This window comes from Lupinus angustifolius, chromosome LG01, assembly GCF_001865875.1.
Source record: "Lupinus angustifolius cultivar Tanjil chromosome LG01, LupAngTanjil_v1.0, whole genome shotgun sequence".
Taxonomy (NCBI): domain Eukaryota; kingdom Viridiplantae; phylum Streptophyta; class Magnoliopsida; order Fabales; family Fabaceae; genus Lupinus; species Lupinus angustifolius.
In genome coordinates, this window is record NC_032009.1 from 3,408,233 (window position 1) to 3,428,727 (window position 20,495).

At 33.0% G+C, this 20,495-nt stretch overlaps 2 protein-coding genes and 1 pseudogene across 5 annotated transcripts; 1 reads left to right on the forward strand and 2 right to left on the reverse strand.

The window, feature by feature from the left end:
- On the forward strand, window positions 2,775–3,792 carry LOC109347660 (stress-response A/B barrel domain-containing protein UP3). The gene has a single exon (XM_019587626.1). The coding sequence runs from the start codon at window positions 2,842–2,844 to the stop codon at window positions 3,646–3,648; it is 807 nt and encodes a 268-aa protein (XP_019443171.1). The 5' UTR covers window positions 2,775–2,841; the 3' UTR covers window positions 3,649–3,792.
- Window positions 9,110–12,981, reverse strand: LOC109347668 (annotated as a pseudogene).
- LOC109347671 (growth-regulating factor 5-like) lies at window positions 16,295–18,726 on the reverse strand. Of its 4 annotated transcripts, none has more exons than XM_019587652.1 (5): window positions 18,339–18,726; window positions 17,855–18,045; window positions 17,134–17,611; window positions 16,574–17,043; window positions 16,295–16,478 (listed from the first exon to the last, which is right to left on the reverse strand). In XM_019587652.1, the coding sequence occupies exons 2-5, from the start codon at window positions 18,039–18,041 to the stop codon at window positions 16,471–16,473; spliced, it is 1,143 nt and encodes a 380-aa protein (XP_019443197.1). In that variant the 5' UTR covers window positions 18,042–18,045; window positions 18,339–18,726; the 3' UTR covers window positions 16,295–16,470. The 4 variants fall into 4 exon arrangements, with proteins under 4 accessions (XP_019443197.1, XP_019443215.1, XP_019443224.1 ...); XM_019587670.1 differs by lacking the exon at window positions 18,339–18,726 and having other exon boundaries at window positions 17,134–17,272; window positions 17,306–17,611; window positions 17,855–18,323; XM_019587679.1 differs by lacking the exon at window positions 18,339–18,726 and having other exon boundaries at window positions 16,574–16,741; window positions 16,781–17,043; window positions 17,855–18,322.

Here is a 20,495-nt window from a genome sequence, read left to right on the forward strand (position 1 = left end):
TTATAATTTAAAAGTTTAATAATTAAGTATTTTTCAAGTATCACATGGATTGACATATTTTGTGGGACAACAAATATGTTCCTGTGTGCAAAAATTCAGGGGGGCAACAGCCCCCACCTGCCCCTATAATCATCCGCCACTGATTAGTACTAAGGTCAACATTTATTTAGTAAAGCATACACTTAATTAAAACTATTTGACAATATGTATTCGAATCCTAAACCACTCAAATTAGGTTTTTTCTATTAAACTTAGCTCAAATTCTATTGAGTACCCATAAGTTCAAGTTATATTATCATCCATATATGTATCATATCAAGATTGGATACAAATTCATTTAAAAAATACTATAGTATAATCGTATGAGCAACGATATATTTATTATCAAAGTAATTTTATATAAGTTGTGATATCATAAATTTTGGTTATAAGAATATTGCAACTTTTGATGTTAGAACTTGACGGTAAACATGTTCTACGAACAAACATGTTTCGTTATGCAAACATGTTCTTTAGACATATAATTTTCCTTGCTAAATGATGAGAGAAATAGATGGTCAAAAAAGAATCAAATTTGTGGTCTAGGCTAATCTACTTTGATCATCTAACTTTTTGCATTGGTGCTTTTAATTCCTGTTGGTCCATGCAAACATAGATTTAAAATAATAAACTTGACTTGCTCTCTTGTTAATAGACTAAGCACACAACTGAGTTAGGACTAAGATAGCCCGTAAAGAAGTAATTTTGAAGGTGATTCCTAATTTGCGAACTAGTACTTAGTTTGCATGGATATCGATCGTTGGATTAAAAACGTGGTTACGAGTTACTTGTTTGGGCATTTTTTAGAAATCGTTTAGCTAGAGTACAACTTCCATGAAGAAGTCATGACACCCTTTTTGAAGGTAAGCACAACAACCCATGTCTCTAAGGTCCAACTCTCCCTTATTTTGAAGGTAACCAATAAAGTACAAACGAAAATAGGCACCACCAACATTATAAACACATTGCACACAAAATGTTTTTGGGTAAAAGGTTGAGAATAGGCTAGAATATGGAAGCAGATCAAGAAAGAAGAAGAGCAAGAATTTTTGAACAACAAATTGAAAAATGAGAAGGTGGTATGTGGGGATGATGTTGAAGAGGTTGTGTAGCCTTTACATGAATTTTGTGCACACAAAAGTCGTGGATCATTATCACAACTGCATTGCATGACTTTTTTTCACACAAAAGTCATGGAATCTTTTCACGACTTCTATACATCATATTGCTACCCAATTACCGATTAAAAATTAATTATTGAAATTTCTAAGCAAATGATCCAACGACTGATAATTAGTTCACATCCATGCAAACTATCTCCTAATTCACAGGTTAACTTTGACGAAATTTGAAATAAATACTTTCCCATTAAGTTAGAATGCACATTTAACGTGAAAGTATTTATTTCTTAATAAGTATTATTGTATGACTCAAAGATTTAACAATGTTCAAAGAAGTAATCATTCTTGTTCTCGTACATTCAATAATGTTTGCTTCAGTTAGAGTTATTGAAAGTTATGGATTCAACAAAAACACAAAATTCCACCCAATAATTATTCATTGAGTCGCTAAAACTTTGAAAATCGTTATACGACTCAGAAGACTTACATTCTCATAACACTCACATTCCCATAAAACATTCACACGATGCTCATCATCCACAACACTCACATTCTCACGACACTCATCTTCCAATAAGACTCACCCTGTCATGACATTTGTTCATTCAACTCATATTTTCATAACACTGACTAGGGATGTTGAAATCCAAACCTGTCCAAAAATAAAACCGAAAATCGATCCAAAATAGACCGACACCGCAAAAACCGAAAGTGTTTGGATTATATTGGACTTTTCTATTAAAGGCCGATTGGTCTGGTCCGGTTTTCGGTTCCACCTCTTGGATTCAGACCAGACCAAAATTGTTTAAGTGTATATCTCTTATAAGTATCTTCCATATTTAACGATATGTCCAACTTCTAAATTGTTCCTCATTGTCTAAATTCTTTAAGTCTTATCTTGCATTGTTGCTGATACTTCTACTATTAGTATTAGTGTTGTTGTTGTTTACTTTTAATATTGTTTGACACTTTTTAATATTGGTTTATGTTGTTGAACACTATTTTTGCTATTGCGTGCTTAATATTTAGTAAATTTTATGATTTTTGAGTATATGTGTAATTTTAACTTTTTATAAAAAAACCTATCCAAACCGAACCGAAATCGCATATAATATTTGGATCGGACTGGATCGGACATCTTAATATAAGCAGTCCAGACTGCATATTAATTATGTGTTTAGATCAAATGATTTTTTGCCCAAAAACTAATTCAAATAGACTGGAAACACCCCTAACACCGACACTAAATTGAAGATGTCGAAAGTGAGTTTTGTCTTTTTTTATTAGGTTTTCCTTTTATGTAGCATCCACATGTTTTTTTCTTTTTTGTATCTCTTTACACATTATGAATGAATTAGAGTTGTCTCTCTCCTAGCCTCAACACTGTCATAAGAGATATTGTCTCTGGCTTTCTTACATGTAAAATGTCCCGTGGCATAGATTTAAGTTAGTGACTTAACTCTATTTTAGTTTTTAAAAGTAATCTGTATCAAGTATTATTATATGGGTTGGAGCCCATGATGTTCGGACATTCAACCCAATTATTATTATTCGGCCCTAAGCTCCCACGTAGTGACGTAGAACAAAAAAACGTTAAAAAAATAAAACAAGCATCAACTTGCTAGATTCCCTTCACTGTGTCAAAACTACGAACACTCATTAAACCCTTTGTTTGTGTACGATGCTTTGTCTGAGATCGCAGCTCTCATATCCCTTCTCCTCTTCTTCACTATCTCGCGCTTTCTCTCCATCCAAACACCTCCGTCACCATTTCAAACCCTATTCCCAAACACCACCCTCCAATTTCTCAATCAAGATGACGTCATCCCAAACAATCGAACACATAGTATTGTTCAAGGTCAAAGAAGACACCGATCCTTCGAAAATAACCGCCATGGTCAACGGGCTCAATTCCCTTACATCTCTAGATCAAGTTCTTCACCTCAGTGTGGGTCCCATCCTACGAAACCGTTCTTCCTCATTCACCTTCACTCACTTACTTCACAGTCGCTACAATTCGAAACAAGATCTTGAATCATATTCTGCTCACCCTAACCACCTTAGTGTTGTTAAGGGCTCTGTTCTTCCCATCGTTGATGATATCATGGCCGTTGATTGGATCGCTCATGATCTTGTTGGAGATCTGGTTCCCCCTCAGGGTTCCGCGATTCGAGTGAGTTTCTTGAAATTGAAGGAGAATGTGGGTGATCAGGTTAAGGATGAGGTGATAGGTGTAATTAAAGGAATTCCTGATAATTTTAAAGGAATTAGTCAACTTAGTGTAGGTGAGAATTTCTCGCCGGCTAGAGCTAAGGGTTTTTCGATTGCTTCGCTTGCAGTTTTTCCAGGAACGAGGGAGTTGGAGGCTGTGGATTCGAACCCGGAGTTGGTGAATTATCAGAAGGACAAGGTTAGGGATCATTTGGAGAATGTGTTGGTGCTTGATTATGTGGTGCCGGCCGTGCCTGCTTACTCTGCAAGTCTTTGATTGATAAGGTTATTTTTATGTATGCTCAACGATGTAGCCTTTCAACTTCAATCGATATAATAAGCCTCTAATGCTATGTTAGGATGCAATGTGGAACAATGAAGGTTACTTTTAACTTCCAATTTGTCTTGTGATTCCTGTTACTATTTTGTCATTGGCTCATATTCATAATCTTATAATGTGTCCATTACATGAGAAAGTACTCCAGCATGTCTCTATTGGCTTTAAGTAGAATTATTACAAGAAAGGAGGAACAAAACAAGAACATTTAGTTTGGGGGACCTTTTGCCCTTATTGATCGGCTGCGGATCTTTGAATGATAACATTTTGATGGTTTCTTTCACTCAAATTGTATCATTGTTTTATATCTAGTTTAATTGTCTGGGTTTTTGTTGCTGCTCTTGCATATGGTATTCTAAGTATTCTTAGTGAACAGTATTTTCAATGTTAAGCTTGCTGGCTCTTCTCAGACTCAGAGCTTCTCAAATCAAAGAGGCTGGTGCTAATACCTACGCCAAGCTTATGAATGTCTTTGTACTATTAGTTTTCATTTATTATTACTTAAATTAGTAGTCATTATCCAGTGGAAATAGCATAGTCATGTACTGCTCAGTTATCACTTATCAGTCAGATCAAGCAGTGGGAAAAAATCAAACAATTTACTACCTCATTCCGCACCACCATAAGATTGATTATCTCGTCCTTCACCTTTAAACATGTTACACAACCCCTTAAAATAAACATATGACCTTTGAGCTCATTGATTCCTCCACAAGAGGAAGCCTAGTCTGTACACATCAGAAATCAAGCATATGTACCAATTGAGTGGTCTCCACTTCCCTTGGATCTGTAGTATTAGCTTTTTGAAGCTGTCCTTCCAACTTTTTTGTTGCTTTGCTTTTACTCTATGTAGCACTAGGCTGGATACTTCTATGTACACCATTGTACATTTAATTTGTGTTTAGTAGCTCATAAAATCCACTCTGAACACATTACTCACATGTTAGCTTACCTGACCATGGTTGAAGTCCCCTGATTTAATCTGCAACCGCTCATGCAATGTTTCTGATTCTTTGCAGCTAAGATAAATGTTGAGGTGTATGGAACATTTGCATAGCCAAATAATTGTTGCACCGAGATTATATAAGCCAAAATTGACATAAAAGTAAATGTTAATGCAATATAAAAATACGGGGTAAGTTGTCTGTTATATTTGATAAACTTACAGATGGTGAATTGGTCAGGACATGGGCAGAAGCATCTATTCACGTTTATTCTTCTATCACTCTTTTGTACACTCAATTTATAATTTATGGACTTTTTGCCGTGGAAACAATAAAATAGATAGCTACTGTCATTTCTTTGTATCAAAATATCGGGCACTGATTTTTATACATCTTCATTAAATTTCACATTCCCATTACTCTCGATGAAGCTATATGAAATTAAAAGGTTTATAGCGTATACACTTCCGTATGAAGTAACACAGAAGGCTTTTTTTATTAAAAAAAATAAACATCTATGTAACACACCCTTCCATGTTGGTTTTCGATCACTTTGATTTACCAGAGAAAAATAGAAAATATATAATGATTTCAATACTTATGATTGGCACTAACAAAATATGACATCCATAAAAGAATTCAAATTTCTGGCTCAATCCAATCTTCTTGGTAAAAAAAAAATTAAATTTATGAATAATGTTAAAAGGTATCAAATTCCTTATATACATCATATTCCAGTATGGACTCTCTAATATCAAATAGTATCCCAATTCATAAAAAAGATAAAAATCCGAAAAATGAAAAAGATCTAAACCTTTAAATAATTTATTTGTGTTAAATATTGAATTAAATTTTATCTAAAAATTGAAGACTAAGAAATGAGGATAATGAAAAGGGATAAATGGAGATAATGTCTACTTCATTAACATATTGTAAAGAATGGTGATTATTGTAAATCATATCAGTACATATTATATATTTGATTATACTCAGTAAGCTGGAGAGTAAGGCAACAAAATAAGAGTTCCCTTTTTCCCAATGACCTTTTTATATTAATATTTTGGGCCATAAAATCCATAATAATTTAGTGAATGGGCTTGATGTTTATTAGGTCAAGAAGTCCATAGCCGTAGCCAGAAGTAGTAGCGGCAGCAAGGGTTTCCTCTCTTTCCCTCCTTCTTTCCTTCCTTCCTTCCTTCTTCACCTGCTATCGTTCTTCATTCAGGTCTCTTTCTTTCTCATTACTCTCCAATCATTCATCTTTTATCTTCTATCTCTACTAATTTCTCTTCTTATATTCTTTCTCTATTTATATTTTCACAGTCATAAACTCACCATGTATCTCCAGTTTTACATAAATGAGAATGGTGACAAAGTCTACACCACCAAGGTCAGTTTTTAATAATAATACACTTTTAAATGCTAAAATTTACACATTTAAATCTTCAATGTATGTAATGTTGCTTTTCTCCTTTGCAGAAAGAGACACCACTTGGGTTAGCTACACAATCTGCACATCCAGGTATTTTTCTCAATTAACTACAATTTTCTTACTTTTTGCACTTATATGGTCTTTCAAATTGTGTTATATTTACTTCTTAATTATTATTATTGGGTGAAATTACACGGACTATGTTGAGATTTTGTTTGATTACACTCGACACCCTTTGTCGCAAAAGTAACACTCACCCACCAATATGTGGTGAGTATAATTTCAATGTCACCTTTTAACTGAGGTGACTCTAGTGGTATTTATTCCGAAACTCATGGAAGATCAGTGTAATGTTTTCTTTACTATTGGTTTTCTCTGGAGTCATTGTCTTCCTGCTTCCTCGGTTGTAAAATATACAGTAATATAGTAATTGGTATTTTATATTTGATTGCTTGCTTCTATTCTTTTTTATCCTCTACCCTTTGTATTTCTTTTATATGTGATTGGATTGTGCCATCATTTTTTATTCTACCCCCATTGGATTGTTACCCTATGGAATTAACTCCACTCGACCTAGTGGCCACTATACTTTGTTGTTATGCTTCAGTTGCCAACCTTTTTGACCTAGTAACACTCACCACCAATACTTCAATCAGCTTGTGATGCAATGTGAGCTTCACAGCCATTTTATTGTCTATCCTTTGTCATAATATTACAACTACAATCTTGAGCATGTTATATTAGGAGGAGATTACATGTGAAAACCTTTGCCGGAGAAATATCATGGTTGATTGAGTAATAGCTAACTTGCACGACGTGGAACTTGGCATCTTAGTTTACCCGTCCTTTCTTGCCCACATATGAGACAAGGACATGAGGCAAACATGTACAAAAGTTTTATTTTTGTGAATCACGAGCCTATGGATATTTACTTTATTATTCTTATGGTTAGTTATATACTTGTTATGAAGGTCTGATTCCCCCTCCCCATATTCATCATTGGCATTAATTGTTTCTATATATTGCATGAAAAAAGACACATTGAATGCCATTATCTACAGCTTTTAGTGATATTTCTTGGTTTTCTTGAATTGCAGCCAGGTTTTCCCCTGATGACAAATATTCAAGGCAGAGAGTTCTTCTAAAGAAACGCTTTGGATTGTTACCAACCCAGCAACCACCCCAAAAGTATTGAGTGATATACATGCTCTGGCTGTTCTGTGCATGACAATGTTTAGCATCCAATGCTGGTGTTAAGTAATTGAGCCCTTATGTTTTATGAACTAATGTAGTCAAACCCTTGCTAAAATAGTAGATTGAAGTAACTAGTTTTTAAATACATTGATGGGTTTTCAATTGATGTTTGAAATTAATGTATTTTAAATATTAATGTATTTTCACAATTTTAAGTTCTAGTGGTGCTGAAACTTGGAAAGGGATGCACAGATTGCACTATGATTAAAAGGGAGCATGCAAATCCTAATTCCAAAGCTGAAGTATTTTTTTTATGGATTTATAAAAATGTTAAAAACATGAAAAAAATTAACACAGAATGATGTGCCATGTAAGATTTGCATTGCACTAGCCTATCTAATTATGTTTTAAAAAAACCATATTTTTTATATCTATAGTTATTAAGCTTTCACTTTTTTGCGGATTTGAATTGTCCTACCATTGTGTTTATAGTTAGAATCAATTGAACCGGCTTGAACTTCTCAAATTAAATGCAAAAAATGATACTCTGGTATTAGTTTAGTTTTGCTATCATCACTTTTCAGGCCTATTTTATTACCATTGATGAAAAAAACTTTTGTTGTTTCTGAAGAAAAGACTTTTTATCAATAATTATAAACTTTTAGATGAAGTGATATTGATAAATTTATTGAGTTTAACACTTTCAATTACTTACAAAGCACCCATTCTCTTTTCTAGAAAAAAAAATGTTACGAGTGTCATTTCTGATAATGGTTGTGATGACGTGGTAAACAACTTTTGAGTCCTTGGAGTAAAAAAATTATAGACCCATTAATCATGGGCCCAATGCCCATTGCAGTATTCTTAGTGGGATAGCTCTGACTCTATCATTAGTCTTGAGGAGTTTTGTGAAAGGGTTTAGATTTCCCTCCCAAATGAATCACTTTCAAATTCAACAAAGCTACTAGCAGTTTCTTTTTCATGAGAGAAAAATTTGTACAAAAACATTTAATACGTTATATTTGAAGACAATATATTTTCGTTTTTTGGTGCTATCCAAAGTGATTATTGAAAATTAAATTATTAATGTGTTATTATTATTTTATTGATTATCTCTACATCCAAACATTTTCACACAATTTTTTCTAGATTTCATGATACTCATGTGAGCAATTAGAGCAATGGCAGGTATTAAACCTCAGCAATAACATTATTAGAATGGCAAATCACCAATCAAAAGGAGGGGAAAACTAGAGTAAAGAAAAAATACGATGAAGTGCATGAAGCTCAAACCCAATGTATGAGATATACGCAACCTCATCCTCTTGAGCAAACAGTGTTTCCATAATTTAAAATCATGACCTATCAGAGTTACTCCATGCAATATACGGAACTGAGAAAGGAATATGTGGAATGACTTCACTTTGTTTCTTTCGAGCTTATTTCATCACCCTAAACAAGTCATATTCTAGTCACCCACTAGCAAATGAGTTCAAGAATATCAAACAAGGCATATAAATCACCAAGGTGTTAGTCTAGTTGTGTAAGACCCCACTAGATCCTCAGGATGACCAAAAGATAAAATGTTCAATTCATGAGAACGATAATTGTTAAGAGGGATAATTGTTAAGATGGATAGTCACACACCTCGAAAGAGATTAATTTCTTACTCAGAAGGGTAAGGGGTAGCCTTGGTAGTATAAAGAAAAACAAGACATGATAAGTAAAACTTCATAAATGATTCCTTCAAGCTGTTTTTCATTCAGTAATTGCTCTATCCATTATTTAACTGAGAAAGTACCCCAATAATATGAATAGCAAGTCTAGAGAATAAGAAAATTAGATCACTAGTCATCTTTATTCTTGTTTATTGTATCTGTAGGACACAAAATCTTAAAAATTTCATAAAAATAACGTAATCTATCCCAAAACAAAATTGCATTAAGTCTATCATAAATCTGTCAGTTGGTCTAATACGGCATCTATATCCGGGGTTACAGTGACATGCTTTCCGATCTCTCCAATTGTGCAACAATGCTTTTGAGCAGTATTCACAGCAACTGCTTCCTGGGAAAACATACAATTCATACCCGGGGAAACCTGCAATCAATTTTGAAAGCAGAACGCAAAAAATTAGCATAAAGAGAAACCGAGAGTCAATCATTAATCAACATTCGCATTAGCCCATCTAAACGGGTGAGATTTTCAACAAGTGATCCATTAAAATTGGTTTTGCATGTCCCTCAAATAAACTTTAGACAATGTTTCAACTTATTTTTTCTGGACTTCCACAGTATTGAGTAGTTATAAATAAGAAATGACAAAATATCACTTGGGTATGCATCCTGTAATTTATGATGTGAATATGCAGTACTTACATCGTAAAGGGTATCGCCAAGTTTCATCTTAATCTTACCGCTCTTGTATACAAGCATTTTGCCCATAATACCACTTGGTAATTCATTCAACTTACAGGGCTTCGTTGCATTTTTAGACCCTTTAGAAGGTTTAGAGTTCTCATTAGCATCTTCTCCTCCAGCTGATCCTTTAAATATAGGTAAGCTTGCTGGTAATTGAATCAAGAACATACTCTTCTTTGGATTTTCCTCCTACAAAGAATTTGATCAAATTATTCCTGTAATCATTGAAAGGAGTTGAACCTAAATAAATTTGATTTCATAATTCTTAACTTACCAACAGACCAAGCTCCATTGCCGGATTTGATGAATTTTCATCATAAGTTCTGGATTCGGCAGCCTCCCCAAATTCCTCCTCATCGAGAGTTTCTATAAGAACAAGAGGCAAAGTAAGGACACTTGATATTGCAAGTTACAAAGAAATATTTATTTTGAATGCAATAGTGAAATGAGTTCTTAACTCCACTGTATGAACACAAAATGATTTAAGAAAGTGTAACTAGAACCTCATAATTCTATAAATAGGAAGAACAAATATTGTTACTAAATTGACATCAACATGTCTGTGGTAAAATTTCATCAAATGTATTTTATTTTTTCATTTTTTCAAGCATGGTTAGTGGGATTCACCTGGGTTTCCTGCATATGGCCTCCTCACCTCCTCACAGGAAGAGTTGTAGGATAATAACTGTAATAGTCCTGGAGCAACAATCATAACCAATAATTCAGTACAAAACAAGCATGTATTACATCTCGAAATGTACACACAGAAAACAAGTAAAAACAATAAATCGACAAGATTACATGTTTATTTCAATCAGTATATTTACCCAAGGTTCTTTGTAGTCTTTCTCTCTCACCGCTGCAGTTAAAACATCATATAAAAAATGTCAATATAGAAGGAGCATGCAACATAGATCAAAACAACTTATGATGTTCTAGTAAATTGAAAGTGTCTTGATGGAGGCAGACCATTGGATGCTGAACTCTGACTGCCGTTGATATTGCTTCCACCCTTGGCAAAACCATATGATTTGAAGGAAGATGCTTCACCTCCATCACCAAAAGCAATTTGTGAAGCTGACACTGTAAACCATAAATATAAACAATGCGATTTTATAAAACAGAAAGAATGATAACATTCATGCCGTAGTAAGTAAAGGGCACCATTGTCCAACATGATTCTAAGATATCGGCATAGACCCTAGATAACAAGTATCCAAATTGCCCAATTTCAACTTTACTTTAAATTATTGAAGTGCAAGGAACTTGCATAGACATCCAACATAGGAATAGCAGAAACAAGTGTGATAGTAGATGCTATCTCTTTGAACACCTTGCAAGATATGTTGATTTAAGATGAAAAAAGAGTTTCATTTGATCCTATAGCAACAGTTTCCCGAGGCATCCAACATTTTCTTAATAAATATTTTTTAATAGTTCAATTGCTCTCTTTAAAGTACTATCTTCCATTCAGCAGACAGAATATGACACCTAAATGGAAAACTTGACTCCACTCCGTGGAGACTGTAGATAATTTCTGGTATAAAATTGGTCTCATTGGAGTCGATTATATTAAACAGAAAAGCCAGCTTTATTTCACTAAAGATTCAAGCATTGTGTGAACCTTCACTTTAGAAGATTTACTAGAAAGGTAGAATCTGTTTTCATGATACCTCATAGTAAGAATATTTAAATTATGCATCCCTTTTGTAAAATTTGCACATGTGATTTTCAAATGTTCTATTGCCTTAACAATGTTATTGCAAATTTTCAAGAGGCCAAGCAAAGAGGACAGCGGGTAGGCAAAATAGAGGTTTGGGATCTCAACGAATTCGGAGTAGATCAAATTTTACAAAAAAATGATTATAATCTGATCATACTAAAGCTAGTCAAGAAGTATTCAGATTATGATCGCCGGAGGAACAATAGTTACCCATAACTAATAAAAATATCAAAGGCTTACGATGACAAAAACATTGATCAGAGCATTTCAAAACCAAAAGGTGTAACATACTAAACCTTTTTTTTCAACCTTGTGTCTTGCCTTCATCGAGTTCTCCTACAATAAATCCAAAACAGAAAATTCAAACAACGGAATATCAAAAGTCTGAAAAATATGAATAAGGGACATCAATCAAACAAACAAAAATCATTTATACATTGAAACGGCGCAACAAATCCCTAGCCTGATTTGCATCATCATTATCAACCACTTCACTGCATAGAAAAAAGCAGCAGTAAAAAAACTAGAAAAAACATGAAATTTGAATCAGTCTTAAATGAACCATATATTGTAAAACCAGATATTACATACGTTTTAACTTCTGGCTTTGGCTTCCTAAGCGATGGAGCTTTTGGTGCAAATTTCAACTACAAAAAAAAAACAATGAAACAAATGATTCATTCATTCGTTAATTCATTTAGATAGTAGTTATTGGTAAATAGTAAAACAAACCTTTCTTCGTGGTGCAGCAGCATTGTCCTGTGAATCCATAAGAGTTGATCCTGAAAAGGAAAAAAACGTTAATAATAAGACATTGGTAAACCTAGGAAAACAGAAGAACAGTGACATGTGAAACCAAAACAAGAACCTACGAGAAACAAAGAAAGAGGTTTGTTTGTTTTCCTTCACTCACCACTATTTAAACGGTTAAACCTAAACCAGGTTCAGTTTAGGAATTGGTTTTTAGAGGAGAAGGACATGAGTGTTTTTCATGACTTTGAAGTCTTTCCCTTCCTAAAAAACCTAACTCAAACGGAACCTAAAAGGCAAAAGAGAGCGACACTATAATGAATAAAAGCCTCTCAACCTTAGGGTTCTGAGCAAGAGAATGTGAACAAAAGCAACAAGAAACACTCTCATCTAATGTGTTCAATTGAATAAATTGTTGGAATGAGTAACCCTAGGGTGCTATGAATTTCATAAAATAAATAAATAAAAGTACAGTAATTGGTTTAAAAAAAGAGGCATAAGAAAGAAGTGACCTTGGGTGGTGTCGTTTTGAGTAGGGTTGGGTCGCTTGAGGGAACTTTTGAGAATTGATTTGGGTGGAGGAACAGTGTTGGTTGCAATAATTGGTGTTTCTTCTTCGTGTTGAGGAGAAGGAACAGTGTTAATAGAAGGAGGGGGCAACCCTGCAAATAGATTCTCCGCCATCACCGATTCTCTTTTTCTCTCTCTTCGCTTCTGCTTCACCGATTCAGAGCACAAGCATAAACAACAACTTCACAATGAGAATGTAGGTTACTAAGTGCAATTTACTTTTGGAAACAAGATAGTGAGAATGTCGGTTTAATTTTAGAGGTATTAGTATCAGGATCCACGTTTAATTTTTGGTATTATAACTGAGAGATTAATTAAGAGAAAAAGATATACAGGAATTGCACAATTCTACTAGGATTAGATTAGATATAAAAAACTTTCGTTTCATGTTTTTAAAACTACTTTTGTATGTTTTCTATTGGAATCGATTTTTTATTGATTATAAACTCTTTTCAAATTAAAATAATATGTATGTATCTTCGTATAAAGTATAAGGTAATTTGGTCATTTTGATATTTGTTGTTTTCCTTTAAACTTTCTTAGGATGTAAAAGGAGAGAACAAATTACATGGGACGTACTATAATTTTCTCATACTTCTTTGTTTCTCTCCACAACTAAATTAGTAAAGATATTAAACTCACCTTACTTTTTTCTTATTTTCTTTCCCTTCAAACATTTCAAACAAAATGAAGGCTAAGAAAGTTAGGCTACAAGGTAGGAAAATTCGAATTATTTATTATTAATATAAACAACACTTTTGAATATAAATCTAATAATAATTTGTACTCAATTCAGTATAGTAAAAAAAGATACTTCACATAAAAGTGCTGTAATAGTGTTGTAATGTTGTAAATAATCTAGCAAAATATCCTGCTATCCATCATATATTATATATAGAGAGAGATTGTTTGAATGTCGGGTAGTGAGTGGGAACTGAGGGAGTCAGAGGGGTCGAAACTTGAAAGTAAAGGATTAGAACCGTGTGTTTGGTTTATGGGGTCCCTCAATTTAAAGAACACAAATCCCCTGTCCCAATTCCACTTCTATTTTTTTGTTTCGGTCCAATGAAAAAATAACATTTTACCAAAAAAAATAAAAAACATAAAATAACATAATTGTATTACCTAAAAAGAATCATTGGTTAAGAACATAGTGACACACTAATTTTGAGACAGAAGATGGGTTGTAGAACCACCCTTACTTCTGTCCCTACTTACTAGTGCAAAAGTACTTATAGGCCTGCATGCTTAACCTGAAACCCTGCAATCACTACTTACTCTTTTTTCTACTCCCCCACTCACTCACCCACTTTCACAATCATAACTCTCTTTTTTGTTCCTAAAGCTGACTCGGTCACTCTAAAAATGTAGCTTCTTGCTTGCTTTCGTTTTATGACAAACTAACAAGTAATCAGACTTTATGGCTTAATTTCTTTTAAAAAATTATATATTGATTAAGATAAGTGAAGTGACACATTTCAAAAACAGCATTCCTCTCCTTTTTTTCAAAGAGTAAATTACTACTTTAAACTTTGCATAGTCTATTATTTTCGTATTTGGGGTAGAGAAAAGTTATTCACTTTTGGTCTCTAACATCCGAAAATATAGTCCTCTTAAGGCCTAATGTTAATAATTTTTATAGATCCAATAATATAACTTTGACATTATTAAGAAGGAAAGTTATGAGCGCGTATATTATCAAGGAAGAAGTAATAATTTATTCGTATAACGTTTTTATACAAGTCACCGTGACTGACTTCATTCTTCTACTGCATTAATATATATATATATATATAAACAAATTGCAGTAACTAATAATAACTTCAACTGGTTGAATATATATATATATATATATATATATATATATATATATATATATATATATATATATATATATATATATATATATATATATATATATATATATATATATATATATATATATTCAACCAGTTGAAGTTATTATTAGTTACTGCAATTTGTTTGATTTACGGATTTTGACTTTTTGAGGGTGTAGCATTCTTTCAATTTTGATATCAAGAATTTGAAACATTGATGCTAACGAGATTTTATTTTAATTTTGGTTTTAGGGATTTAGGGTTCTTTTAGAAAAAGAGGGGGAAAAAGACAATTCAGGGTTCTAGATGAATTAGGATTTATTCAAGATTGGAGGCGTTAGTTTTTGTTTGTTATATTTTTGGATGAGATAACAATAAATGAGTTTAAATAATTATATAACTTTTATGACACATGCTGATGGTACACAAATTATATTTTTTCATTGACATACGAAATGACTTATAAATGTGAGATAATAGATTTCTTATATTAGCAATCAACAAAATGTTGATTTAGTATAGTAAAGTTTTATTAGATTAATAGAAACACCAAAAGCAAATAGTCTGATTCTGAAACTGAATACTTTCTTATTCATAGGCGATATATAACATTATAAGAAATCGTGATAACGTTGCCCTCCCATCTTAAAGGTATAGAAATCTCCAAACAAGATTTATTCACAGAAATAATAACATCGACACATACTTCCAAATACTTCGGTTGACATTATGCTACTTAGGAGATATAATTAATTAAAGCATTAATTGCTTGGCTATTTTTATCCTTTGTCTTATATGGCATCTGAATTTTCTATATTTTATTGAAGGGTTGGATTTTTTATTCTGTATACATTTTTATTGCATTTAATGGTGAGGACCTGTGATCTAACATATGAATCCAATGTCTTCCCTCCCCAACAGTTACAATGAATCCAAGTCAATGCTTTGTTCAACTTTTCTTACTTTTATTTTGAGGAAAAGATGTATGCACTAACAATGTATGAAATTTATACACTATTATTGCATCATCTAATACGTTGATATTTAATTCTTGTTGATTTTTTAAGAAAAGTAATTCAAATAAATGACATATGATGAAGTACATATGTATAAATCTTTATCCTATAATTACGTGGATTTTACGCTCATTTTAATTTACGAAATTTCCTAACCGACCTTTGTCCAAACTTTGTTTCATGATGTCTCCATTAATGTAAAAAATGTCTTTTTCGATGATGCTAAAAGAGAACTTGGGCACGTGCTTCTTCTGACCTTATAAAGTTTCAGTTCTATCCTGGTGATAAAATATAGTAAATAAATCTAATGAATAAAAAAATAGTGATGAGAAAACCACTTTGAGCAAACCTTGTTTCTAAATCTGAGGTTGTCTCCCATACTACTTTGCTATTAGTAAAATAGTGAAATTACTTGCTAAAGAGTTGGTGCAGTGATGTAAGATCCTATTAAATCTTTATAATGACTAAAAGATCAATGTTTGATTTCTAAGAGCTTGTTAAAAGAGACAGTCACACATCCTAAATGAGATTAATTTCGTACAAAAAAAAATGAAATTAGTAGTGAATGAAGTTTCATTTGGTTTAGCTTTGGTGTTAAAAATGACAAACTAGAATCAGGGAATGATGAATGAAACAAATACATATGTGCCCATGTAAGTTTAGCTCAAACTATGTTTCATACAGAACAAACAAAACCAATAACAAACAAACACAGCAACTAGACATTGGATCCCTCGATAGAAGTTTTACAAAATATGGAAAAACAGGTGCAACTAAAAGGAGACAACATAGAATATGAAGTTATGAACTCCATGTAATAAGTACATTATTGACCTTAGTTTCAGATTAGAGGAACCCATTATTGAAAGCTAAACTCAATCATCTGAAAAACAAAACAAAATGTTATTAGAGAATAGAGAATATGGATTTGTTAAGGAATAGAATTATAGTATCAAAGTAGTGAGGGATTTGCATTACCTCGTTGGTTTCTGGAACTGAAATTTGCAAAATCATTAGAAGTTGGAATGGAGATTGAAAGTTGAGTTGTTGAAGATTTATCATCCAAATCAAGCCACAAGCCTCTTCTTTTGGGAGGCCATTCATCAAAGAAACGATGAACAGTCTTCTGCTGAGGTTGTTGTTCTTCTCTGTCACCAAGTTTCATGATATTTTCACACTTCATATCATTATAGCAACCCTGATCTTGCTCAGATTGTTGTTTTGCATTGTCACTGAGGCTCTGAAGTTGCAAGTAAGAGTACTCATTGTCATTTGTTAAACCAGAGAAGTTCCTCTGTTTTGAAGAGGATGAGGAACTTATAGTGAGTGGTGTTAGGTTCCAAGAATCATCCATAGATGAAGCAGAGAAGCTTCTCATATTCCCAGAAGGTTCAGTGAAGAAAGCATGCTCATCAACCTCTTCTTTCAGTCCATAAATATACCTATTCCTTTGTCAAGAAACAAAAAACAAGAGTCACTAACAATCACAAATGAAAATAAACAAACTTTAAGCACTAGAGTTTGAGCAAAGGTTGTACCTGGATTCATTGTTTTGAGAGCAAGAAGCATTATCAAGAAACATGGAAGCACTGTTATTGTCTTGAAAAGACAAACCATTAGAAGAGGGTCTTGAAGGTGGTGGATGATGGTAGAGGAAAGAGTGTTGCTGAGGATGAGAAGCAGCATAAGAAGAAGAGGAATGTTGATGAGGGTGATGGTGGTAAGAGTCATGAGTAGTTGTTGGGGTTAGTGCAGTGTTGTTTTTGGTGATTGATAAGATTGAGGAGGGTGTTGTTGTTGTTGAAGTTGAAGAAGCATTAGTGTCATTTGTTGTTTTCAAAACTTCCACAGGCTTTCTTGAACGGTTTTTGCCTCTATGCATGTGCCTTTCACAATACTTCGAATCTGGGTAGGCCTCTTTTGAGCACCTCCATTTTTTCCCATCTGTTCTTCTGCACCTACCTGGCTCTGGGTCTATTTTTCTTCCCAAACCCATTTGCAAGTAGTTCCACCCAACTACACTCACCAAAAAAAAAAAACCCTTTTGTCACCAAAACTATTCACTCAACAATAACCAAAGGCAAATGCTAAGGACACCAGTGAAAAACTAAGTTTTGTTTATCTATTTAGAAGTTTGTAGTTTTTTTTTTTCTTTCTAAAACTTATATTTTCTTTATTCCCTAAACAGTATTGTAGTCACTATTTAGCAACACCTGAACCTAAAATACTACTCAAACAAGAGTGTTAATAGTGACTTACAGTGTTGAGGCTGGTGAGGCAAAAGCCTTGAAGAAAGAGGAGAATCCAAGTAGCTTCTTTTGATGGTGAAGATTAGATCAGGTGGAATGGAAACACCTGAAGCCATGTGCTTGTAAATAAGAGCTTGATGTTCAAGTTCTTGCCACTGAGATGGAGTAAAAGGGAAACTGTTCCTTCCATTCATCATCAACCAGAAGAGAGAAAAGTAAAAACAGGAAAAACAAAACAAATGAAACAAAACTTGGTGAGTGCAGTGAAGGGAGTGATTATTATGTTAGGTTATGATATTTTACTTTAAAGCCTTGGAGGATGAGGAGAAGTATAGAGTAGGTATATTTATTTCAGGGACCATTGAGCTACAGAATCTTCTGCACATTGATAAACAAATAATGGTTCTGATTATTATTACAGTGTTGCATACCAAAGCACTATCTTTTTTTTCTCTTTCTCTCTCTGCTCTGCTATGTTTGTGACTGCACACCTCTCTGTTGCTAGCTGCTACTGCTTCTGCAAATAAGCTGCTACACTGGCAGCTATTGTCTCTGACATCTTTACGGAAATCCATAAACTAAGAAGAGAGAGAAAGAAAAAAGGGTCCTAAAGACAAAAGAGGAAATAGTTATTATTGGTATTATTGTATACTAGACTATTTCAAGAGTTGGTGTTTGAAGCCAATGCTTGTCTGAGAAGATTGTACGGTTTCAGCTTTTACTGCTACTAACCCTATTTACTTTTTCTGTTCCTTTACCTCAGAGACTCAGAACCCCCCCACTTACTATTTGACCCTTTTTCCATTTTGGAAATGCAGAAAATGATAGATGCACACCAGGGACCCTAAAGTCATAGGGAGGGTCTCATAAAAATGGAATCTTTTCCCTGTCAAAAATATTTCTTTTTCTTTTGTTCTTATCAGAATGAAAGTGGATTATATAAAATGAATTAAAAAAAACCTTCTATGCATGCATTTTGAATATTTTATTTAACTATGGTTATTTTGTGCGGTCCTTTTGCTAGTTCCAATGAAAAACAAGTTGGACATTTTGTTAATCCAAGTACTAATTCAGGTTTTGTACTTAAAAGTTGAAAGTGCTTAGTATTCAGACAGTGTAACCTTTGTTCAGTGACAGCATTTTAGGGACTTGATCCTTTGCTTACCCTGGAAGTTGAAGATCAATCATATAGAAACACCAAAAAACACAAATTTTATCAAGATCCGTACTCAAAATGAAACATCCCTCACATGCTTAAATATACCACCTTTTTCTGTTTTATCAAATATGGGAGAAAATGGCAGAAAGGAGAGGGGAAATGGGTTCTACTTTCTAAGAAGAATTTATTGTCTTAAACTATATCCTAATCAATTATATTAAAGAAAAAATAAAACCATAATAAATATTTAAAATTTTAATTAACTTTTATTAGTCTGAGATATGATTTGTGACAATGTATCTTTATTTTTTAACTATAAGGTAAGCTGGCTCACAAGTTAAACTCAAGTCTATGAGGTGGAGTCAAGATCCAGAGAGCACTGACAATTTTCATATCACATGCATCAGTATTTATTATCTTTCACATTTAATTAGAAAAATTAAAAAGGAAGCAATTTAATTTTTATTCATTTATTATTATAAATATCAGTGGGTTACAATTAACATTTGACCTAATGAATTGTTCGTCACGAGAAAATGGATTTATTCATTTATATTATAAATATCAGCATGACCCAATAACCCCAACCTTAGTAAAATCAGCTTATTAGCATATGACCTAGCTGGATACAGACACATATAAACACTTATTTTTTAAAGTTGTAATTCTCATTTTTACTCATCATCTATATATGTACAAAAACTTTTCCTTAGTTAATATTTGCATTATCTTATAATTTTTATTTTGTATGGTATCACCATTCATAATTAATGATTGTAAAACACAAATTTGTTATGACCAATTTATTTAGCTAATTAAGTTGTTTGGTTGCGTCAAAACCTTAGGAGCTAGACTGGCATGAATATTTATGATGTTTGGTCGCATTAAAACCTCAGGACCTATTTTTGCATTTTATGTTATACATGTGGGGGTTCTCTGGAACATTTTTCGTCTCCTTTCCTGTAACAGACTCTATCTATTGCCCAAATAAATCCTTCTACCTTTGTACAATACTTCAACAACAACAAAAATATCTGCATGTTTTTCTTTCTTTACTTTTATTTTTCAAAAGGGTTACTTTATTGATCCGTTCATTTTTTTTAAAGATATTCAAGTATTTTCTATAGTACAATAAGGGGGAACAAGATCTTCTACCCTGAAATCATCATTTCGTCGTGTCTTTAACCACTTAGCATCCTCCATATAATATAAAAATATTAATCTGTATTTTTATAAAATATATGTTTAACAGGACATAATTTCGAATAAGAATAGAGACAAATGATCTCTGTACAAGGGTATTATTTATCCTATGGGTAAGTAACTAATTCCGTCTAAGGTGTATGGTTGTCCCTCCCAATAAATGTCGTTTCAAAGAATTGAATAATTGACCTTTTCGTCATCCGAGAATCTAGCAGGACCGTGTACCAAAGTAATATATATGAGTATTATCTTTGTTTCTGTTCATTTTTGTTGCTATATCATCAAATAA